This window comes from Bufo bufo, chromosome 5 (genome assembly GCF_905171765.1).
Source record: "Bufo bufo chromosome 5, aBufBuf1.1, whole genome shotgun sequence".
Lineage (NCBI taxonomy): Eukaryota > Metazoa > Chordata > Amphibia > Anura > Bufonidae > Bufo > Bufo bufo.
The window spans coordinates 47795344-47816515 of NC_053393.1; the positions used below are offsets into that span (position 1 = coordinate 47795344).

A 21172-nucleotide genomic window follows, 5' to 3' on the forward strand; every position below is an offset into this window, starting at 1 on the left:
TCAGCACTCCCTCAGTGCGCCTGCGCCGATGACATCACCGAAAGAGAAGAGGTCATCGGCGCAGGCGCACTGAGGGAGTGCTGAGAAGACGAGCCTCCTCATCTCAGAGCGCCTGCGCCGAATGACCAGAGGCGCGCGATTTTTGAAATACTGACAGGGCCGGCCGGAGGAGGAGATCACGGCTGGCCCTGTCAATCAACAAGAGGAGGGGGCGGATTTCTGCAGCAGCTACCAGCAAGTAGACGCCCTACTTGCTGGTAGAGCCCTGATTTGCATATTATAAAACTTTGTTTTCTAAAGAATCGGCCGCATGAAAGTAAGTAAGACTATTATATTCTCCAATATCGCGCTATAAGGAATATAACTATCCAAAAAAAAAAAAAAAGAGTTTTGTGGGGTGACAGAAGCCCTTTAAATATTCTGGGATATAGAGCGTCCATGTCAAAGAAAATATTTCCTTACGGTGTCGGTTGGTCGGGGGTGGTTTTAATTTTTTATTTTTTCAGCTTTTTTTTCCCTTTGTCTAAAGGAAACAGGGATGGCATAACCTGTGCTACTCCGGCATTCCTCTGTATGCCGATGAGAGGTAATCTTGATCTGACGTCTACTGGCCATTACATCAAATTAGCAGAAATCTGTGTATACAGAGGATTGCTGAGAGACCCCAGATCGTGTCCCCCCAGCATGCTCCTCTCGCCATCAGATTGCTGGAAGCCCATAATATCATCAAGCCACCAAAGGTTTCAATGGCAATGACCCAAATGCAGGAAGGAAGGTCTGAGTGCTGCGTTTAGCGTACCTTGCGACAGGAGGCTGTCATTTCCCAATCTCTGCATTGTGATCTGCCATTACAGATCAAATATATTTAGGTTGCTGCAGCACGAAATATGTGCATGGCGCAAAGCATTGGAATTCAAAGAAAAAAGAATCTCCCTCTGCCCTTTCAGGCCCAGCACCAGGCATAACACCATGTATACGTTTTTCTTCCTTTAATCCATTACAGAGTGTTTTGGTCCTAAATGAGCAGACATTGTAGTGATTTTGGTGGCGAGTCTTCCTCCCTAACATTTTACTTGGGCCTTTTTTGTGCCACATACACACAAGATCCAGACTCACCTTTTGTGTAGTCAACAACGGCCTCTAAGGCGGCCACTCTGACATCTACAAAGTGTCCGTTCTCTGCGTATGACTTGAAGACAGAAGGATCGCTTGGGACATGACCGTTCTTCTGAAGCACACGGATGACTCTCAAGCAGCTGCCAACAGAAGCAGAGAAATCTTAGAAGAAGAGCGTCATAAATCTGGAATAGTGGCATCTACAAGCCTTTACATACAGAAGGGTTTGTGGTTTGCATGTAATGATTTGCTCATATTTCCATTGTAGTTCGCACAGTACGCGCTATGCAATGTTTTATGACAGGTGTAGTCTCCCCATGGAGTAGATCTCAATTTATGATTGACATACAACAGACGAAACTCTCCTCCAGTCATGTGCTCATTGCAGGGCGCGTTACAGTCTCATATCTATTGTGATGAATCCTGTATTTGGGGGATCATCATATGACCAGAACAGAGTTGTCATCCTCTAAAAAATGTCCAGTCAATGACAACTAACATAAATCTTAAAAACTGTGGGGATCTGACACTCAGCATATTTAAAAAGGGTATACATTTTTGTGATATAATTAATAAATCTGTGCTGAAACCCGAAAAACGATTAGGTTAAGTCAACATGAACAAATATTCCACCATGGTTATTGTCGCTAACCTACGTGATAAATCCGCATGAGGTACGCGCACATTCTGCTGCAGATTTCAAGCTATGGGTTGCAAAGGGTGAAATCTGTAGTGAATACATCTGCAGAACGGACAAGCTACAGACTTAAAATCCGCACAGCATGTCACCTTCTGTAGTATGTGGCACATTATCAGTGCTCAAATGCGGATGGAAAATCTGCAGTGCATTCACTTTGTGTGAACAGGGGTTGTATGAAGACTTATATTTCAACTAATATTAAGACTCACCTGACAACCCCTAGCTGCTCCCATTGCTACGCCTCCTGGGTTCCCTGCCAGTCTCTGTGCTTTCTGGCCCCTGTCGACACAGACAAGTGACTGCTTAGCCAAACATCAGCCACAGATGTCACATGAAGCAGCCAGTGCCTGGCTGAGCAACCGTGACCATACGGTATCAACAGGGGCCAAAAAGCTGGATCAGGAGCGACAGGGGGTGAATACGGTGAATATAACTTCTTTTATTACTTTAAAGCAGGGATGCTCAACCTGCGGCCCTCCAGTTGTTGTAAAACTACAACTCCCACCATGCCCTGCTGTAGGCTGTCTAGGCATGCTGGGAGTTGTAGTTTTGCAACAGCTGGAGGGCCGCAGATTGGGCATCCCTTCTTTAAAGCATTCATTTAATCTGATTTTGTCTCATATCGCATAGCAGGGAGTCAGTATATCATGACAAACCTCTGTATGAAATAGGAGGCATACAGATGCACTACAACTCCATGCCCTTCTATGTGCACAAACCAGGGCCATAATACAGCTGTGACCATGAGGCCTACAATCAAAAAATACATAAAGAATTCTCTGTCTGACATTTCGTCTCTCTTGCTGTAAGCTAACAGGCTGCAGATCATCTACTTTCCTACACGAAAAAAATGAAGGGATTTTTAGATAAGTGCTGGATTACAGCGACAATAAAAACCCACCTGACTGTTATGGTATGCCTGTAACTGGGAAGGAGTTTCTCCATATTGAGGAAGCGGGTAATCTCCTCCAGAATAAGGCGCACATCCGCGTTCAGATTGTCCAGGGTGCGACATTCGTTGTTCACGCTGACCGCAGGGGTGACTGAATTGGTAAGAGCATCGATTAGTTCAGCCCGGTAGTAGTTATCTGAAAACTGACCGAGAAAAAAATAAAATAAAATTACAGCATATTCTTCACATTTCATTACTTTATCATAAATCTCCTGTTTAACTTTAGACTGAATTGGATCTTTGAGCCCACATACCAGAGAGGTAGACCACACAGCTTATATGGGGACCTTAAAGGCTATGAACACCTTTGGGGGGCAATTTCTTCTTATGACTGCATTTTACTCACTTTGGGCTAAAAATAATTTTTTTCATTTGCTATTTTATTTGTAGTTTTTGTCATAACGGGTTAACTCTGCCCAGCGGTGCCCATCTTCGAGACCTTATTTACCAGCTATGTATATACCTTATCTTTGAATTCCTAAAGCTTAAATTACACCTTCAGATAATCTTGCAAATCATCTTTAACAAGCGTTCGTATGAACACCCGTTAGCGATGATCTGGCAGTGTAATACTGCCGTGGGTAATTGGAATCTTTCAAAAGGTTTAAAAGTCTTGTGTCTAACCACAATCTACTGCTAGAAAACAATGATTCAGCATGGGGACGAGCGATGGCATTAGTGATTGCTCCTCCTCCTAACGAGGAGGAGATCGCTGCGTGTAATAGCAGCAGTCTCCTCCGCTATCGAACAGGCGATTAGCGGGAAGAAACGCTTCCTTCCCGACAATTGCCTGTGTGATCTGCTAGTTTAATATAAGCTTAAGCGCTCATAAACACTTATTTAAGCCATATTCTTATCTGTATGATAATAATTGAGCTATAATAAGTGTTTACGAGGTCAGGAGATCAAAGATAGAGACATCAGCTGAGCTGCCTGGTACTAGAGAATCTCAAGGCTGTACAGAGAAAGAAGCGGACATTTTTTTTAAATAAAGATCACTTGAAAAAATTATTTTTAGCTCAAAATAAGTACAACGTATTAATAAAAAAAAATGTGTCCATAGTCATTAAAGAGACAAGTTTGGGGGTTGCTACTATGTAGGACTCCTCTATGCAGAGAATAAGAGTGGCGTTGTGGAAACCTCATTCATATCTATGGGATGCAGCATGCACACAGACTTCAACGTGAAATCTGCACCAAAAACCTGTCATGTGAACATAACTTTTACATTGTAGAAATCAACATAAAGCAAGAGACCTTGAAACCGGGTGTCAGGTCCGTGTGTGGGAGGGAGACACCACGCCGGACGAAGAAGGAGAGGGAACAAAGAGCAAGGCCTGAAAGCCAGGGAAGAAAGAAGGACACCTCCTAGTCAAATCCCTAGTCACAGTCCTGACTGGCTATCAGTATGAACAGACCACAAAGTTAGGTGAGTTCATACGCAGGAGTACCTAGAGTGACGCAGGAGTACCTAGAGTCCTCACTCACCCTATAAGACCCCGGCAATAGTGACAGGACTGAGACTACCTGTTCCTCCAGAAAGGAAGGACGACCAGGAGTCTCCCTCAGGCCTACAACAAAGGGCATGGGAAAAACAACATACAGACAAACCAATACAAAATGCAAAAGGGAAAGGAAACATTTAACTTTCCAGTAGCTATGGCAGCAACAGGAACTCGGCCGAGAACCAAACACCAGCAGACCACAGATACCACTGAAGCTATAAACCGCACAGCATTGTGGGAGAAGCAACTACAAATAAGGAAAGTTAAATGACCACAATAGCAACACCTGGAGGTTAGAGGTAGGGCCAGTATCAGAAACAACACAGACGTCTATAGATCCACAAGGAAACCTGTCAGATCAAAGCACGTGTTGCCAGTCTCACAGATCTTCTGTCGCCCACTGTCGTGGGGACGTCCTTATGTCTCGGTTTGTCTGTGACACCGGGGATGAATTGAAATCACACAATAGGTCATAAAGTTTCATTATAAAGTGATTAACTTTATTTATGTAAATTGGGACCCCTTTAAACTGCATATTGATTTGACTTGGTCTTTGTGTTGTAATTTGTGAATAAAATTCAATGACACCAGATCTGCAGTGACTGGAATGACAGTAGTTTTCGATATCCACTCAGGGCTGGATAAAATAACTATTGTTGGGCACATTTATTAAGAGGCGCCAGCCTCTCCATAACTTCGGTGCATCCAGCGCCAGTTCTATATGTAACCCAGCTTCCGAACTGTCTTACATTTAGATTATTTTCTACACCTAAAACAGGTGTAGAAAATGATGAATGAGAAGGGCCTGCCGGCCCGTTCCCTTCTCTGCTCACACCACAACCATAATTTTACAACTGGCTTGAGTGGGGCGAAGTTGCAGATAGCAGCGCAACTAGCTGTTTCTCTGCCATCTGTGCCTGAAATATGCCTAATTTAGGTGTATTTCAGCTTAGTAAATGACCCCCTGTATTCTTTAGGATTAGGCTAGCAGCCACAGTGACAAGGGTCGCTGTGACTTTAATATGACTAATTCTCCTTAATGGCAATCTGATAGATAGCCGGCAAAAGACGTCTCCACGGTCTATGTGGATAGAGCAGACAGGCACAGCTGGTGACGTCACCTAGCAGTGTTTGAAGAGGACATATTCTAAAGGTGGCCATACACATAAAAGTATGGCATATTTCGGCTATTATGGCAGATGGTTGTTTGAAAACTAACACTTACGAGCATTCGCAATTGCCGACGGTGGACTCTCGTCTGCTGAAATTGTGATCTGCTGTGCTGCAAATTTCGGCTGTTTATCAGCCAAAACTGCATGTTGATAGCATGATCGGGTGAATTCAGCCAATCACTTGCCATTGTGCTCGAGCACCAGAAAGTCCTTTTTTTAAAAAAATCTGACTCCCTGGTCGGGCAATTTAGTTGGTGAGATTGTTCGTATGACGACAGATCGGTCGATCAGGAACTCAAACGTATGGCCGGCTTTAGTCCCTCTATCGATCGGTTTACCCCCACAGGGGACTCATAATGGACAGTCGCTTTAACACAAAATGAAGTAAAAAAGTCTTTCATTCCAAGTCTTGGCTATTAAGAATATAAACGGTCAAAAACGACTTGACGCCTGATCTGTAATGCACATCCACAGTTATAACGGTGACATTAAGACTGTAGATCTGAGCGCATAAAATGATGAGCTACAGAAGAAAATTCATGTACACAGTGAAAATAAAATGCATCCATGCAAAACTAATTACAATAATTTCCTGGCATCCAACCAGGTAAACACATGAGCTCAAAGGCTTCCAGCAGAGATGATTCAACCAGTGGGAAGTAGATCAGATACAAGGAGCTGGCTGTGCTGACGTGCAGATCTCACACAACTTGCTTTCTCTAGACATATTCATCTTGGGACATCTCCCATGCAAACAGTTTTTATTTCTGGAGATGTATGATAGAAATTGTCATTCACCTAAGCAGGAATCGGAGACCAAACAGTCCAAAAAAAGCCACCATAATTTGCAATGTTTTACGCTAGGTTTCAAAAGCGGCAAATAAAGTGGGCGAGGCTTAGCCAGAGGGGCATAGCCTGGCGCTGGCCGATAAGTTTGCAATCATTTATGCCAGAAATGGGTGTAAATTACAGATAAGATCTACACTTGCTCAAAGCTGGTGTACATTTCGGTTTCTGCCGCACCAATATGCCAGCAGATGTGCCAAATGCATTAAAAGAGCCTTTTTACCAAGACCGGCGAATGAAATGCCAGTCTTAGTAAATCTGTCTCAGAATTTACCGGGGAGGGAAAAATGAATGGGCATAACGCGATGATCACATGGAATCCAACAATATTTAAGTGCTGGCGATTGTCGCACACCTTCTGTTCTCCACAACGAAATATTGAGGTCAATGTAACCCACAAATGTTACTGGTGGGGGATAAATGCTGCCCAGACCCCAAGCCTAAAGATCTGAGAACGCCATAAGGCTACTTTCACATCTGCGCTTTCCCTTTCCGCTATTGAGATCAGTCATAGGATCTCAATAGCGGGGGAAAACGCTTCTGTTTTGTCCCCATTTATTGACAATGGGGACAAAACCGAACTGAAGGAAACGGAGAGCACCGGAATGTAATCCGTTCCATTTGGTTGCGTCCCCATCGCAGACAGAATAACGTTGCAAGCAGTGTTCTTCTGTCCGCGATGTGGTGCGGAGCAAGACGGACCCGTCATGACACACAGTGTAAGTCAATGGAGACGGATCCGTTTTCTCTGACAATTGAAAACTGATCCGTCCCCCTTTGACTTTTAATGGAGTTCATGACTGATCCGTCATGGCTATATAAGACATAATACAACCAGATCCGTTCATAACGGATGCAGGCGGTTGCATTATCAGTAACGGATCAGTGACGGATCCGGCAAAAACGCTAGTTTGAAAGTAGCCTTTGAAAGGAACATTGTGCCAAGTGATGCCCGAAGTGACCTTCTATCCGCAACTGGAGCCATGCAGTCATTTCAACTCTTGCCCCCCACATTTCATACCCACATAGTATCGCTTACTGCATTCCTACAGTAGTCTTGATGCTCTTTTATTTAGCACAAGGGGGTCTGTGTCAGACCTAATCTCCTTTGTGGCTGCGGTGCTGATCTCCTGGCCACCCCTTCCCACCTGGCTGACAGTATTTTGCCCAGAGCGAGGATTCAGTGCTTCCCCTTTCACACTGCAAAGACTGAGCGGAGGCACAGAGTCACTGTTCTCACCAGAAAGCAGGACTGCAACAAAACAGACGGCAAGTTCAAATCTACAGTACTTTGCACTGTGCACGCGTTCCGACCGAAACGGTCATATATTATCTGATGAAAGTTCTGAAATGGCACAAGCGGATTTGCAGTGGCATAGACAACTCTGAACTCATTTGCTGCTTCACTCTGGACAAAAAGGACCCCTGATACTTCTGCCCGCCTGGAGAGATGCCTACGCAGGAACTTGGTCCTGTCAATCATGGTTCTTTAAGGAACAACACACGCTGAAGCCCTCATTGCCCATGGAGCCCCTTGATGTCACAGCCACTGCAACCTTAGCACCCATGATTGCGACGAGCATGTAATTTTCCCATGTGACCGGCTGCACCCTCTACTGCGCTGCTGCTGAACATGCTCAGTACATGCGCAGATACTGGAATTAATGTGGCCCCTTTCTGTGCCTGTGCTGATCACTTTTTCCATTTCACTGCATCTGCAATTTATGTAAAAGTGCCTACAACATATTACTTGAAAGTGGCAGCCTTTTTTCATGAATACACTGTAAAGTAATGTGCACAGCTGGGCAAAAAATAATAAAAACATCAACCCATTTCTGACCCAGAAATGTGACCGCTTGTCATGTTATTTATTACCTGTAGACGTCCTTACCTTGTTTTTCCGGTTGTCGTTGTATTTAATGAGGTCTAAGATAAAGGAAAGGACATCTTTGGGACATAAGTTATGGACGTCTCTCAGGAGAGCCATAGCAACTGGCATGGTCTGCAAAACAGGAAGGGCAAAAGCTCAGTCAAGTCAATGGGGCTGAGTTGCAATACCAAGTACAGCTACTATATTATGTAAGGCGCTGTGCTTGGAAAGCTGCTGGGAGCCAAGTGCCTTCACCAGAGCTCCTTTGAGGGCGGCGGTTCCCTGAAAGAGCTGATCAGCGGGGAGGAAGGGAATCGGAAACCCGCCAATGTGATAGTGATGACTTATCCGCAGAATAGGTCATCATTATAAATTCCTGGATAACCCCTTCAATTCATTTGAATTCCTGCTCATTCTTGCCTTTGAAGTCAAGGAGGTGGACCTTTCAGTGACCGACAGCTCTCTATATAATTTTACTTAATAAGTAGGCTTAAGAAGGCCTCTGGATGCCATAGGCAGGGAATAGAAGCCCCTTGTCAAACAACTTATGGCACAGTAGTAGCATTTAAAGGGTTAAACAGCCAGGATCAGATGTTCCTCTGATCCCGTCTGTTACAGAAGGACCCAACTATCAATCACCACCAGGCTCCTGCTGTTAGACACATGTACGTCACGGTTCATTAGGGAATTAAAAAAATATAATTTATTATAAACAGTAGAAAGAAAAAGCTGTGGATCGTCTCACCTTCTGAAGAAAGTAGCTCTGGAAATTCATGAAGTTGTTGGTTTTCACAATGTTCGGACAGCTCTTACAACAAAACATGCGTGTAAATAAGGACTTCATCGCTGGGGGTCCAGTCCATGTACTCACCATCGAGTTAGCAATCTGGGATGAGAGACACAACATAAAACAGCTGGAGTATAATACAGGATGTAACTCAGGATCAGTACAGGATAAGTAATGTATGTACACAGTGACTGCACCAGCAGAATAGTGAGTGCAGCTCTGGAGTATAATACAGGATGTAACTCAGGATCAGTACAGGATAAGTAATGTATGTACACAGTGACTCCACCAGTAGAACGGTGAGTGCAGCTCTGGAGTATAATACAGGATGTAACTCAGGATCAGTACAAGATAAGTAATGTATGTACACAGTGACTCCACCAGCAGAATAGTGAGTGCAGCTCTGGAGTATAATACAGGATGTAACTCAGGATCAGTACAGGATAAGTAATGTGATCTATGTACACAGTGACTGCACCAGCAGAATAGTGAGTGCAGCTCTGGAGTATAATACAGGATATAACTCAGGATCAGTACAGGATAAGTAATGTAATGTATGTACACAGTGACTGCACCAGCAGAATAGTGAGTGCAGCTCTGGAGTATAATACAGGATGTAACTCAGGATCAGTACAGGATAAGTAATGTATGTACACAGTGACTCCACCAGCAGAATAGTGAGTGCAGCTCTGGAGTATAATACAGGATGTAACTCAGGATCAGTACAGGATAAGTAATGTATGTACACAGTGACTCCACCAGCAGAATAGTGAGTGCAGCTCTGGAGTATAATACAGGCTGCGCCTCAGGATCAGTACAAGATAAGTAATGTAATGTATGTACACAGTGACTGCACCAGCAGAATAGTGAGTGCAGCTCTGGGAGTATAATACAGGATGTAACTCAGGATCAGTACAGGATAAGTAATGTATGTACACAGTGACTGCACCAGCAGAATAGTGAGTGCAGCTCTGGAGTATAATACAGGCTGCACCTCAGGATCAGTACAAGATAAGTAATGTGATCTATGTACACACTGACTGCACCAGCAGAATAGTGAGTGCAGCTCTGGAGTATAATACAGGATGTAACTCAGGATCAGTACAGGATAAGTAATGTAATGTATGTACACAGTGACTGCACCAGCAGAATAGTGAGTACAGCTCTGGAGTATAATACAGGCTGCACCTCAGGATCAGTACAGGATAAGTAATGTATGTACACAGTGACTGCACCAGCAGAATAGTGAGTGCAGCTCTGGAGTATAATACAGGATGTAATTTAGGATCAGTACAGGATAAGTAATGTATGTACACAGTGACTCCACCAGCAGAATAGTGAGTGCAGCTCTGGAGTATAATACAGGCTGCACCTCAAGATCAGTACAGGATAAGTAATGTGATCTACACAGTGTGCAGAATTATTAGGCAAATGAGTATTTTGACCACATCATCCTCTTTATGCATGTTGTCTTACTCCAAGCTGTATAGGCTCGAAAGCCTACTACCAATTAAGCATATTAGGTGTTGTGCATCTCTGTAATGAGAAGGGGTGTGGTCTAATGACAACACCCTATATCAGGTGTGCATAATTATTAGGCAACTTCCTTTCCTTTGGCAAAATGGGTCAAAAGAAGGACTTGACAGGCTCAGAAAAGTCAAAAATAGTGAGATATCTTGCAGAGGGATGCAGCACTCTTAAAATTACAAAGCTTCTGAAGCGTGATCATCGAACAATCAAGCGTTTCATTCAAAATAGTCAACAGGGTCGCAAGAAGCGTGTGGAAAAACCAAGGCGCAAAATAACTGCCCATGAACTGAGAAAAGTCAAGCGTGCAGCTGCCAAGATGCCACTTGCCACCAGTTTGGCCATATTTCAGAGCTGCAACATCACTGGAGTGCCCAAAAGCACAAGGTGTGCAATACTCAGAGACATGGCCAAGGTAAGAAAGGCTGAAAGACGACCACCACTGAACAAGACACACAAGCTGAAACGTCAAGACTGGGCCAAGAAATATGTCAAGACTGATTTTTCTAAGGTTTTATGGACTGATGAAATGAGAGTGAGTCTTGATGGGCCAGATGGATGGGCCTGTGGCTGGATTGGTAAAGGGCAGAGAGCTCCAGTCCGACTCAGACCCCAGCAAGGTGGAGGTGGAGTACTGGTTTGGGCTGGTATCATCAAAGATGAGCTTGTGGGGCCTTTTCAGGTTGAGGATGGAGTCAAGCTCAACTCCCAGTCCTACTGCCAGTTTCTGGAAGACACCTTCTTCAAGCAGTGGTACAGGAAGAAGTCTGCATCCTTCAAGAAAAACATGATTTTCATGCAGGACAATGCTCCATCACACGCGTCCAAGTACTCCACAGCGTTGTACAGTCCCGGTGTGGGAGATCAAAGGACAATCTAGACCGAAAGGTAGTCCCCCCCAAGTTACCGAGAAGGTAAGTCTACAGCAGAACCATTGTCTTAGAATGGACCACGCAATCTGCACTCAGCGGGAGGACAGAACGCGGTAGACTCGGTAATGGGCACACAGCTAATACAGTCAGTGTGAACAAGGGAGACAGTACGAGGCCAAAAGGAACACCGGAACCATCCACATAAACAACCATGCTCTCCCCAGAGGGGAGGACAGTGAAAGAACAGCCTCTGAAGTCTGGCGGGAAGCCACATCGGAGTGATCTGTACCAAGCGGGAGCCAAACAAAGCCGGCGAGATAAGGTAGTCGAGACAGAGGCCGGCATAACACCCTCCAACCGAAAGGAGGAGGAGTGGGCAACAGGGAAGCCATAGGACAGCTCAAAAGCAGAACCCGCTACACTGTGAGACGCCCGGTTCACTGCCTCGCAGAAGGCGAATACCCTGAAGAACCCAAGGCGGAGGTCCTCCGGACCTGGGTAATCGAGCACCCAAGAGAAGTTGGGTGACCTTCCCGAGAAGAGCGGCCCGAACCTGGTAGCAGATCAGACAGAAGCGAAGAGGCGCCAAGAGGAAGGACTCATACCACACTGCATCCGAAGAGGAGGAAATTGCAGCAGGCAAGGGAACCGCAGTCCTGCCGGAGCCAACGAAGAATTCGAGAGGCGCTGCAGACAACAGCACTTTAGACCATGTGACCACTAGCGCAGGGAAGCAATGCCGCGGAAGGACGAATGGGCATGCATCTAGGACCCACGAACACTCCCTGGAATGAAAGGCCAACTAAATGAATGAGTACCACCCAGCTCGGTGCAGCAGAGAGCAATAGAGCCTGACCGGTCAGGTGGACAGAATGAACTCCTTAGAGACGAGTGCAAGGCTTGCGGCAAGCATCGTATCCCAAGAAAACAAAAGTATGCCGCAGGAAGCAGGTGAGGCATACGTACGAGCAGCCCCGTAAGCAGCGAGAAGGCCAACCCACCTAGAAAAAGGGGGGCTCGCCCCAGAGTGCCACAGCATGTATGGAATTGCAAAGTGCAACCTGAAAGGGAGTTATGCACAAACCTAGTATAGCATGCGATGGAACGCAATCAGTCCGCCCCGAAAGGGGGGAAATTGTACCTGGCCAACTGCAGCGGCAAGAGTGCAAAGGCCCGTCCCAAAAGGGAGTGATGCCTAAGGCCGTACCTACTTCAGAGAAGCAGGACATACCCTATAATCCAGCAGGAACGCAGGAGGTCCACCTAGTGAAAGGGGAACATGCACAGGGGTATCCTAGCATTAAGTGAATGTGCAATAATACACCAACACTGAACTTAGCAAGAGTGCAACTACTCTGCCAATGAAGGGGAACATGTACAAGTCCAGCACAGCCATACAAGGACAGCCGTGAATCTCATGAGCGTGCCAAATTCTGCCCATGGAATGAGGGGTGGTCACGCACAAGGCCAGCACCGTATCCAATGGAAGCGCAAGCATTCCACCCATGTTAGAGGGCCATTCTCATGGCCAGCAATGTATCCGGTGAGAGTGTAGCATGCCACCCAGAAAAAAAGGGGGGTAAAGCACATGGCCAGCATCTCATCCAGGGAGAGTGCGAGCACACCGCCATGCATGGGAGTCATACACATGGCCAGCAACGTACTGGCGAGAGACAAACACAGTCAAGTAAGAATGTGTGTATGTCGCCTGAGGAAGGAAGCCATGCCGTTGGCTGGCAGCGAATCCAGCGAGAGTGCGTACACCGCCCACGGAAGAGGGGTCATGCATATGGCCGACAGCGGATCCAGCGAGAGTGCAAGCACCCTGCCATGTATGGGGTACATGCACATGGCCAGCAACGTACCTGCGAGGAAACAACCACAGACAGAGGGATGTATGTATGCTGCCTGAGGGAAGGAGGCATACCCAAGGCCGGCAGGGAATCCAATGAGAGTGCAGCATACCACCTATGAAATGGCCGGCAGCGAAACCAGTGAGAGTGCAGCATAGTAACATAGTACATAAGTACATCATAGCACATCAGTGAGAGTGCAGCATTCCGCCTATGGAAGAGGGTCGTGCACATAGCCAGTACCGTATTCGGTGAGAGTGCAGTATTCCGCCTAAAAAGGGGGTCATGCACATGATCGGCAACAGATCCAGTGAGTGCTGCGTTCCGCCCAGGAAGGGGGTCACACACATGGCTGGCTTACGCACATGGCCGGCAGCGAATCCAGTGAGTGCTGCGTTCCGCCCATGGAAGGGGGTCACGCACATGGCCGGCAGCAAATCCAGAGAGAGTGCAGCGTTCCGCTTATGGAAGGGAGTCGTGCACATGGCCAGCACCGTATCCGGTGAAGGTGCAGTATTCCGCCTAAGAAGGGGGTCATGCACATGGCCAGCCGGCAGCCAGGGAGAGTGCAGTATCCCGCCTAGGAGGGGGGGGGGGGATGCACATGGCAGGCACCATAACTGGAGAGAAGATGAATGCTGCCTACGGAAGGGCCGCATGCACTTGGCCAGCGCCGTATCCTGGAAGAGGCAAGAAAACCGCCTAAAAGGGAAAATGCCCTAGCAGCGACGCAGGCTGGGAGCGCAACACCATGCCGCCTGTGGAAAGAGGTCATGCAGACATGCAGCACTACTGATGAGGCTGCAGCGTCCTGCGCAGTCCAATAGAAATCAGTGATCTATTATTTATTTTATTATTATAATTATTATTATTTTTTTTTATATAGAAAGTCTGTGAACTCAAGATTGGTGGCTCACCTCAGATGGGGTTCTGGATGTGGTGCTACTAGCCCAGTATAGAGGATCACCCCTCCTCTAGTGATAAATATAACAAAAATTGAAAGTGAGGGCGAGCACTCAACACCTGTAGCCAATTAGTAGTGCATAAAATTTTATTAAATCACCATATAACAATATGACATATAAATGGACCATATAAACTAAAATGCAATATAAAATGCCACTTTAAGGAAAAGGTTAAATAGTAGCAGTCTCTTGTGTTCAAGGCTACTATAGAATGTAGCTAATGCGTTTCACCGCTGCGTTTCACTGTCTCATGCGCATATAACAATAGTCAATGAGTTTGGCTGACTCGTGTGCGCTGCTCCAATATCAGCCAAACAATAGTGCAGGTGGATTCAACAGTGTCCGCTACCACATATGGACTAGACTTGGTGTCCTCAACTGCCAATGGTCAAATGGCCGAGCACATTTAGTTAATAAGCCTCACCGCATGAGGTTTGAACCAGTAGTGTTCCTACCTTCCTCTGGTTTCGAGGACGTTAATCCAGACGTGTGCGGTGGGTCAGCTGCGAGCGACTGCTCCGGCGTCCAGCTCGTGGTGTCTGTGATCAGCTGTTTCCAGATCTTGCGGGACCTCGGAAGTGGTATGTGCCTGGACTGCACAGCAATACTAAGAGTTTCTGTACTTAGCGTCTCAGGAATCCAGCTTCTTCCGATAGTTATGTTGTTCGCATGGCCATGCGTCGATTGCGGAGATGCTTCTGTTGCAGGTGTTGCTGTACCACTGACGAAGGGAAGGAGTTCCCGAAACGCGTCTGGGCCGCACACCTGCAACAGAAGCATCTCCGCAATCGACGCATGGCCATGCGAACAACATAACTATCGGAAGAAGCTGGATTCCTGAGACGCTAAGTACAGAAACTCTTAGTATTGCTGTGCAGTCCAGGCACATACCACTTCGAGGTCCCGCAAGATCTGGAAACAGCTGATCACAGACACCACGAGCTGGACGCCGGAGCAGTCGCTCGCAGCTGACCCACCGCACACGTCTGGATTAACGTCCTCGAAACCAGAGGAAGGTAGGAACACTACTGGTTCAAACCTCATGCGGTGAGGCTTATTAACTAAATGTGCTCGGCCATTTGACCATTGGCAGTTGAGGACACCAAGTCTAGTCCATATGTGGTAGCGGACACTGTTGAATCCACCTGCACTATTGTTTGGCTGATATTGGAGCAGCGCACACGAGTCAGCCAAACTCATTGACTATTGTTATATGCGCATGAGACAGTGAAACGCAGCGGTGAAACGCATTAGCTACATTCTATAGTAGCCTTGAACACAAGAGACTGCTACTATTTAACCTTTTCCTTAAAGTGGCATTTTATATTGCATTTTAGTTTATATGGTCCATTTATATGTCATATTATTATATGGTGATTTAATAAAATTTTATGCACTACTAATTGGCTACAGGTGTTGAGTGCTCGCCCTCACTTTCAATTTTTGTTATTTTTTTTTATATATTTAAACACAGCCTCTCTGAGGCTAAAGGGGAGCCACCATATATGGGCACCTGAGAAAAAAAGGGGGGGCCAACTATACAGACCCATTTGGGAGCCGGCCTGTACCCAAAGGGTTAACAGGGATCCGGCCTGGAGGGCGGCGTGCGATCCCCTGGGGGCGGAGGAACCTCCAGACGGGAAGAATTCGCGCCTGGAAAGGTTCCCGCCCCCTCCACCAGAGACCGGAATATTGCGGCCTAGTAGGCCGCGAAGCCGGGGGCTAAATTTGCGGCGCCCGGCCCGTTTATACCGCCGGGACCTGAGGCGGAATGGCGCTTTAAACCGGCCGCGGGAGCCCACCCCGCGGGCCGGTCGGAATTGCGGCCCAGCAGGCCGCGAAGCCTAGGACCAAATTTGCGGAGCCCCGCCGACCGGCACCGACGGGGCCTGCTGGGGCATAGTCAAGCCCAATGCCGGCCGCGGGAGCCCACCCCGCCGGCCGGAAGAGACAGGGGCCGGAATGGCGGCTTGCTGGCCGCGGGAGCCCACCCCGCCGGCCGGAAGAGACAGGGACCCGAAATGGCGGTTTGCCGGCCGCGGGAGCCCACCCCGCCGGCCGGAAGAGACAGGGCCCCAAAATGGCGGTTTGCCGGCCGCGGGAGCCCACCCCGCCGGCCAGAAGAGACAGGGACCCGAAATGGCGGTTTGCCGGCCGCGGGAGCCCACCCTGCCGGCCGGAAGAGACAGGGACCCGGAATGGCGGTTTGCCGGCCGCGGGAGCCCACCCCGCCGGCCGGAAGAGTAAGGGGCCCGGAATGGCGGCTTGCCGCGGGAGCCCACCTCAAGCCCACCCCAAGCCGCGGAGCCTAAAATTTTTGCGGCGCCCGGCCGCACCGGAATATTAGTGCTGTCCGGAGGCGACTCCGGTAAGGCCCAATGTGATCAGGCGAGATGGGGGGGGGGACCCAGAGACGGGGTGCCCGTGAGGAGAAGGCAGGCGACGGCTGACAGCCACTAGCTGCATGTACTATGAGGGCCAGGAAAAAAAAAAAGGGGGGGGGGGGGGAAGCATGGAGCAGATTGCCGCACTGCGGCACCCCAGGAGCCAGCCTAGGTCCAGCAGGGAAAGGGTCCAGGGGCCCAGTATGGGCGGTCAGGCACGCAGGAGACCATTGGGTGGGGGGTGGGGGACGTAGGGCTGGAGAAGCCACTCTCTTACCACAGCCGTCTTCACCCTCGGTCCATTCCAGCAGGGTCGCCCCTTCAGCTACTGGCACCGCAGTGGCAGGACGCTGGAAGAGGGACTTGGCGTGCGGGCGACCCTTGCGCTGGCGGGATGTAGGGGAGCGAGGCTGCCCTGATCCACCTTGCCTTCTGTGGGGGAGGCAGCAGTGCGGGTGACCGGCACTGGCGCAGCTCAACCCCGGGAGAACAGAGAGGTCTAGTGCGTCTCTGTTATCCCTGATGATCTGGAACAAAAAGAAATAAAAAAGTAAAAATCTAAAATTTAAACAAGGAGAAAACAGCCCTGCAGAGCAGGGAGTGTCTTGCCTCCTTGGACACTAAGCAAAAAACTGGCAGTCTCTCTCTCCAGGCTGAGGGTATAGCTGTGGGGGAGGGGCTTAACAGTCTTCACTTAGTGTCACGCCTCCTATGGAGATGAGCTATACCCAAGGTCTTCTGTGTCCCCCAAGGAAACTGGGCGAGAAAACATGATTTTCATGCAGGACAATACTCCATCACACGCGTATAAGTACTCCACAGCGTGGCTGGCAAGAAAGGGTATAAAAGAAAAAAATCTAATGACATGGCCTCCTTGTTCACCTGATCTGAACCCCATTGAGAACCTGTGGTCCATCATCAAATGTGAGATTTACAAGGAGGGAAAACAGTACACCTCTCTGAACAGTGTCTGGGAGGCTGTGGTTGCTGCTGCACGCAATGTTGATGGTGAACAGATCAAAACACTGACAGAATCCATGGATGGCAGGCTTTTGAGTGTCCTTGCAAAGAAAGGTGGCTATACTGGTCACTGATTTGTTTTTGTTTTGTTTTTGAATGTCAGAAATGTATATTTGTGAATGTTGAGATGTTATATTGGTTTCACTGGTAAAAATAAATAATTGAAATGGGTATATATTTGTTTTTTGTTAAGTTGCCTAATAATTATGCACAGTAATAGTCACCTGCACACACAGATATCCCCCTAAAATAGCTAAAACTAAAAACAAACTAAAAACTACTTCCAAAAATATTCAGCTTTGATATTAATGAGTTTTTTGGGTTCATTGAGAACATGGTTGTTGTTCAATAATAAAATTAATCCTCAAAAATACAACTTGCCTAATAATTCTGCACTCCCTGTATGTACACAGTGACTGCACCAGCAGAATAGTGAGTGCAGCTCTGGAGTATAATACAGGATGTAACTCAGGATCAGTACAAGTAAGTAATGTAATGTATGTACAGAAGTGACTCCACCAGCAGAATAGTGAGTGCAGCTCTGGAGTATAATACAGGCTGCACCTCAGGATCAGTACAAGTAATGTAATGTAATGTATGTACACAGTGACTACCCCAGCAAAACAGTGAGTGCAGCTCTGGAGTAGGGATGCAACGATTACTCGATGTAATCGATGCAAAAAAACCTAAATGCAATTTCCCGGCGGGGGGTGATATTGGTTATTTGAAAGGGGCACCTGTGATTTGAAGGGGATGACGGAACTGGGGGAGTGGGGGATGGGACATGGATGGCATAGAAGAGTTGATTGCGCTGGGGGACATGGCATGGAGGGGCTGATCTGATGGCACTGGGGGACATGGAGGATGGCATGGAGGGGCTGATCTGATGGCACTGGGGGACATGGAGGATGGCATGGAGTAACTGGGGAAGGGGGACATGGCAATGGATGGCATGGAGGCACTGGGGGAGGGGGACATGGCAATGGATGGCATGGAGGCACTGGGGGAGGGGGACATGGCAATGGATGGCATGAAGAGGAAGATGGCACTGGGGGAGTGAGGGACATGGCATGGAGGGGCTGATCTGATGGCACTGGGGAAGTGGGGGACATGGCAATTGGCAATGGATGGCATGGAGGCACTGGGGGATTGGGGGTCATGGCAATGGATGGCATGGAGGGGCTGATGGCACTGGGGGGAGTGGAACTGAAGGCACTGGGGGGGAACTGAGCTGATGGCACTGGAGGGGAACTGATGCACTTAGGCTGATCGCATAGGGGGGAACGAAGGGTGTTGGGAACTGATGGAAGGGGGTCTGATGAGTTTTCATAAAGGAAAACAGTCTATTAATTCATTTTTTCTTATTAGAATACTCAATTATTCGTAAAAATAATCAGTACAATAATCGATTGCTAAAATGATCGTTTGCTGCAGCCCTACTCTGGAGTATAATACAGGCTGCAATTCAGGATCAGTACAGGATAAGTAATGTAATGTATATATACAGTGACTCCACCAGCAGAATAGTGAGTGCAGCTCTGGAGTATAATACAGGATGTAACTCAGGATCAGTACAGGATAAGTAATGTAATGTACACAGTGACTCCACCAGCAGAATAGTGAGTGCAGCTCTGGAGTATAATACAGGATGTAACTCAGGATCAGTACAGGATAAGTAATGTAATGTATGTACACAGTGACTGCACCAGCAGAATAGTGAGTGCAGCTCTGGAGTATAATACAGGGTGTAACTCAAGATCAGTACAGAATAAGTAATGTAATGAATGGACACAGTGACTGCACCAGCAGAATAGTGAGTGCAGCTCTGGAGTATAATACAGGGTGTAACTCAAGATCAGTACAGAATAAGTATTGCCTGAACAAAGTGAATAATGAGTGCAGCTCAAGTACCATACAGGCTGTTCGTCCCTGCTAAATAAGATAAGTGATGTAATGTGTACACAGTAACTCCACCAGAATAATAGTGATTGCTGCTCTGGAGTATAATACAGGATGTAACTCAGGATTGGTACTGAATAAGTAATGTAAGTATGTACACACTGACTCCACCAGCAGAATATTGAGTACAGCTCTTTAATAAAATTACTACCCTTCTATATGACAAAAGTGATATAATGTATTTACACAGTAACTCCATCAGCAGAATAGTGATTGCTGCTCTGGAGTATACAGAATAAGTAATGTATGAATAAAGTGAACAGTGAGCGCAGTTTTGAAATAACATACAAGCTGTACAACCCTTTTATATAAGATAAGGGATGAAATGTATTTACACTAACTCCACCAGAATAATAGTAAGTGCAGATCTGGAGTATAATACTTATATATAGTATACATATATGCATACCTATTTATTGCTTTAGTTATATACCCATTATAGACATACAAATCTTACTATTTGTATATGGGGGGACTAAGCATTTTTAAAGCATCTCTCCAGGCACCCCCTTGCTAACACTGATCGGCCTCAGTATTTGTGTTATAATCTCTGTTCTCAGTGATAGTTTAGTAGTCTGTACTTCCTAATCATTCTCCTTCTGCTATAATAAATTGAATCTCCCCGTGCACTGACTTCCTGCTGTGCCTTTGACGGACAGCAGCCAAACAGACGAAGCAGAGCTGCAGACGGAGGGAGATATTGGCGACCTGAGTAAATGAAGAGTTGGGGGCTATGACTCCTCAGTGGAGCTGAGCTAAAAAGCAAGCAGCAAGGTAATGCTCCCTTGTAGGTACTGACTTATGCCTCATTCACATGTCAGTGTTTGGTCAGTTATTTCCATCAGTGATTGTGAGCGAAAACCAGGTGCGGCTCTAAACACAGAACAGGAGCAGATCTTTCCCTTATACCTTATGCCTGTGGAGGCTCCAATCCTGGTTTTGTCTCACAATCACTGACAAAACACTGGCGTGTGAATGAGGCCTGACATACCATTTGCTTTAATAGTGTGTGCCTGCAGTGATGTGCCTACTCTCACCTTGGCCAGGCAGAAGCATGCCATCATCCTGACTCGGTAGAAACACTGCTCTTGCTCCAGGATGTCTGTCAGAGCAAGCCGAGAGGCCGGGGTGGGGAAGTTTTCCAGAGCTAGAATGGACTCTTCTTGGGCAACCACATCTCTCTCGTAGCGGAGCTGATACTGCCACATGAAATCAGCCTGTTCAAACTCCACCTTCCTCAGCAACGACATGTCCGGATCAATCCGTATCCAGAGCAATGGCGAGTCCGCACTGCAGGAAGAAAATAATGTTGTACAGGTGATAAAATGTCAGATTTCATGAGTTTATTTTGGAAGGAGGTGCTGGCATCATGGAAACTAATGTAAGTAGCATAGTTCGTATGTGTGTGTATACATACATATATATATATACACACACATACACATACAGCCAGGTGAAACTCGAAAAATTAGAATATCATGCAAAGTTCATTTATTGAAGTTCATTTAGGTGAAACTAACATATGAGACAGACTCATTACATGCAAAGCGAGATATTTCAAGCCTTTATTTGTTATTATTTGGATGATTATGGCTTATAGCTTATAAAAACCGCAAAGTCACAATTTAGAGGTCCCCTTTGCTC

General features: G+C 46.9%; 1 protein-coding gene across 1 annotated transcript in view; it reads right to left on the bottom strand.

Moving 5' to 3' along the window:
• TAF2 (TATA-box binding protein associated factor 2) overlaps positions 1-21172 on the bottom strand; it is a 190379-nt gene that overhangs the window by 85973 nt on the left and 83234 nt on the right. Inside the window, exons 16-20 of the mRNA XM_040432008.1 lie at positions 20566-20818; positions 8907-9047; positions 8183-8293; positions 2718-2911; positions 1117-1256 (exon numbers count right to left, since the gene is read on the bottom strand). Of these exons, the coding sequence (XP_040287942.1) occupies positions 1117-1256; positions 2718-2911; positions 8183-8293; positions 8907-9047; positions 20566-20818 (839 nt within the window). The remainder of the gene's footprint in view (positions 1-1116; positions 1257-2717; positions 2912-8182; positions 8294-8906; positions 9048-20565; positions 20819-21172) is intronic.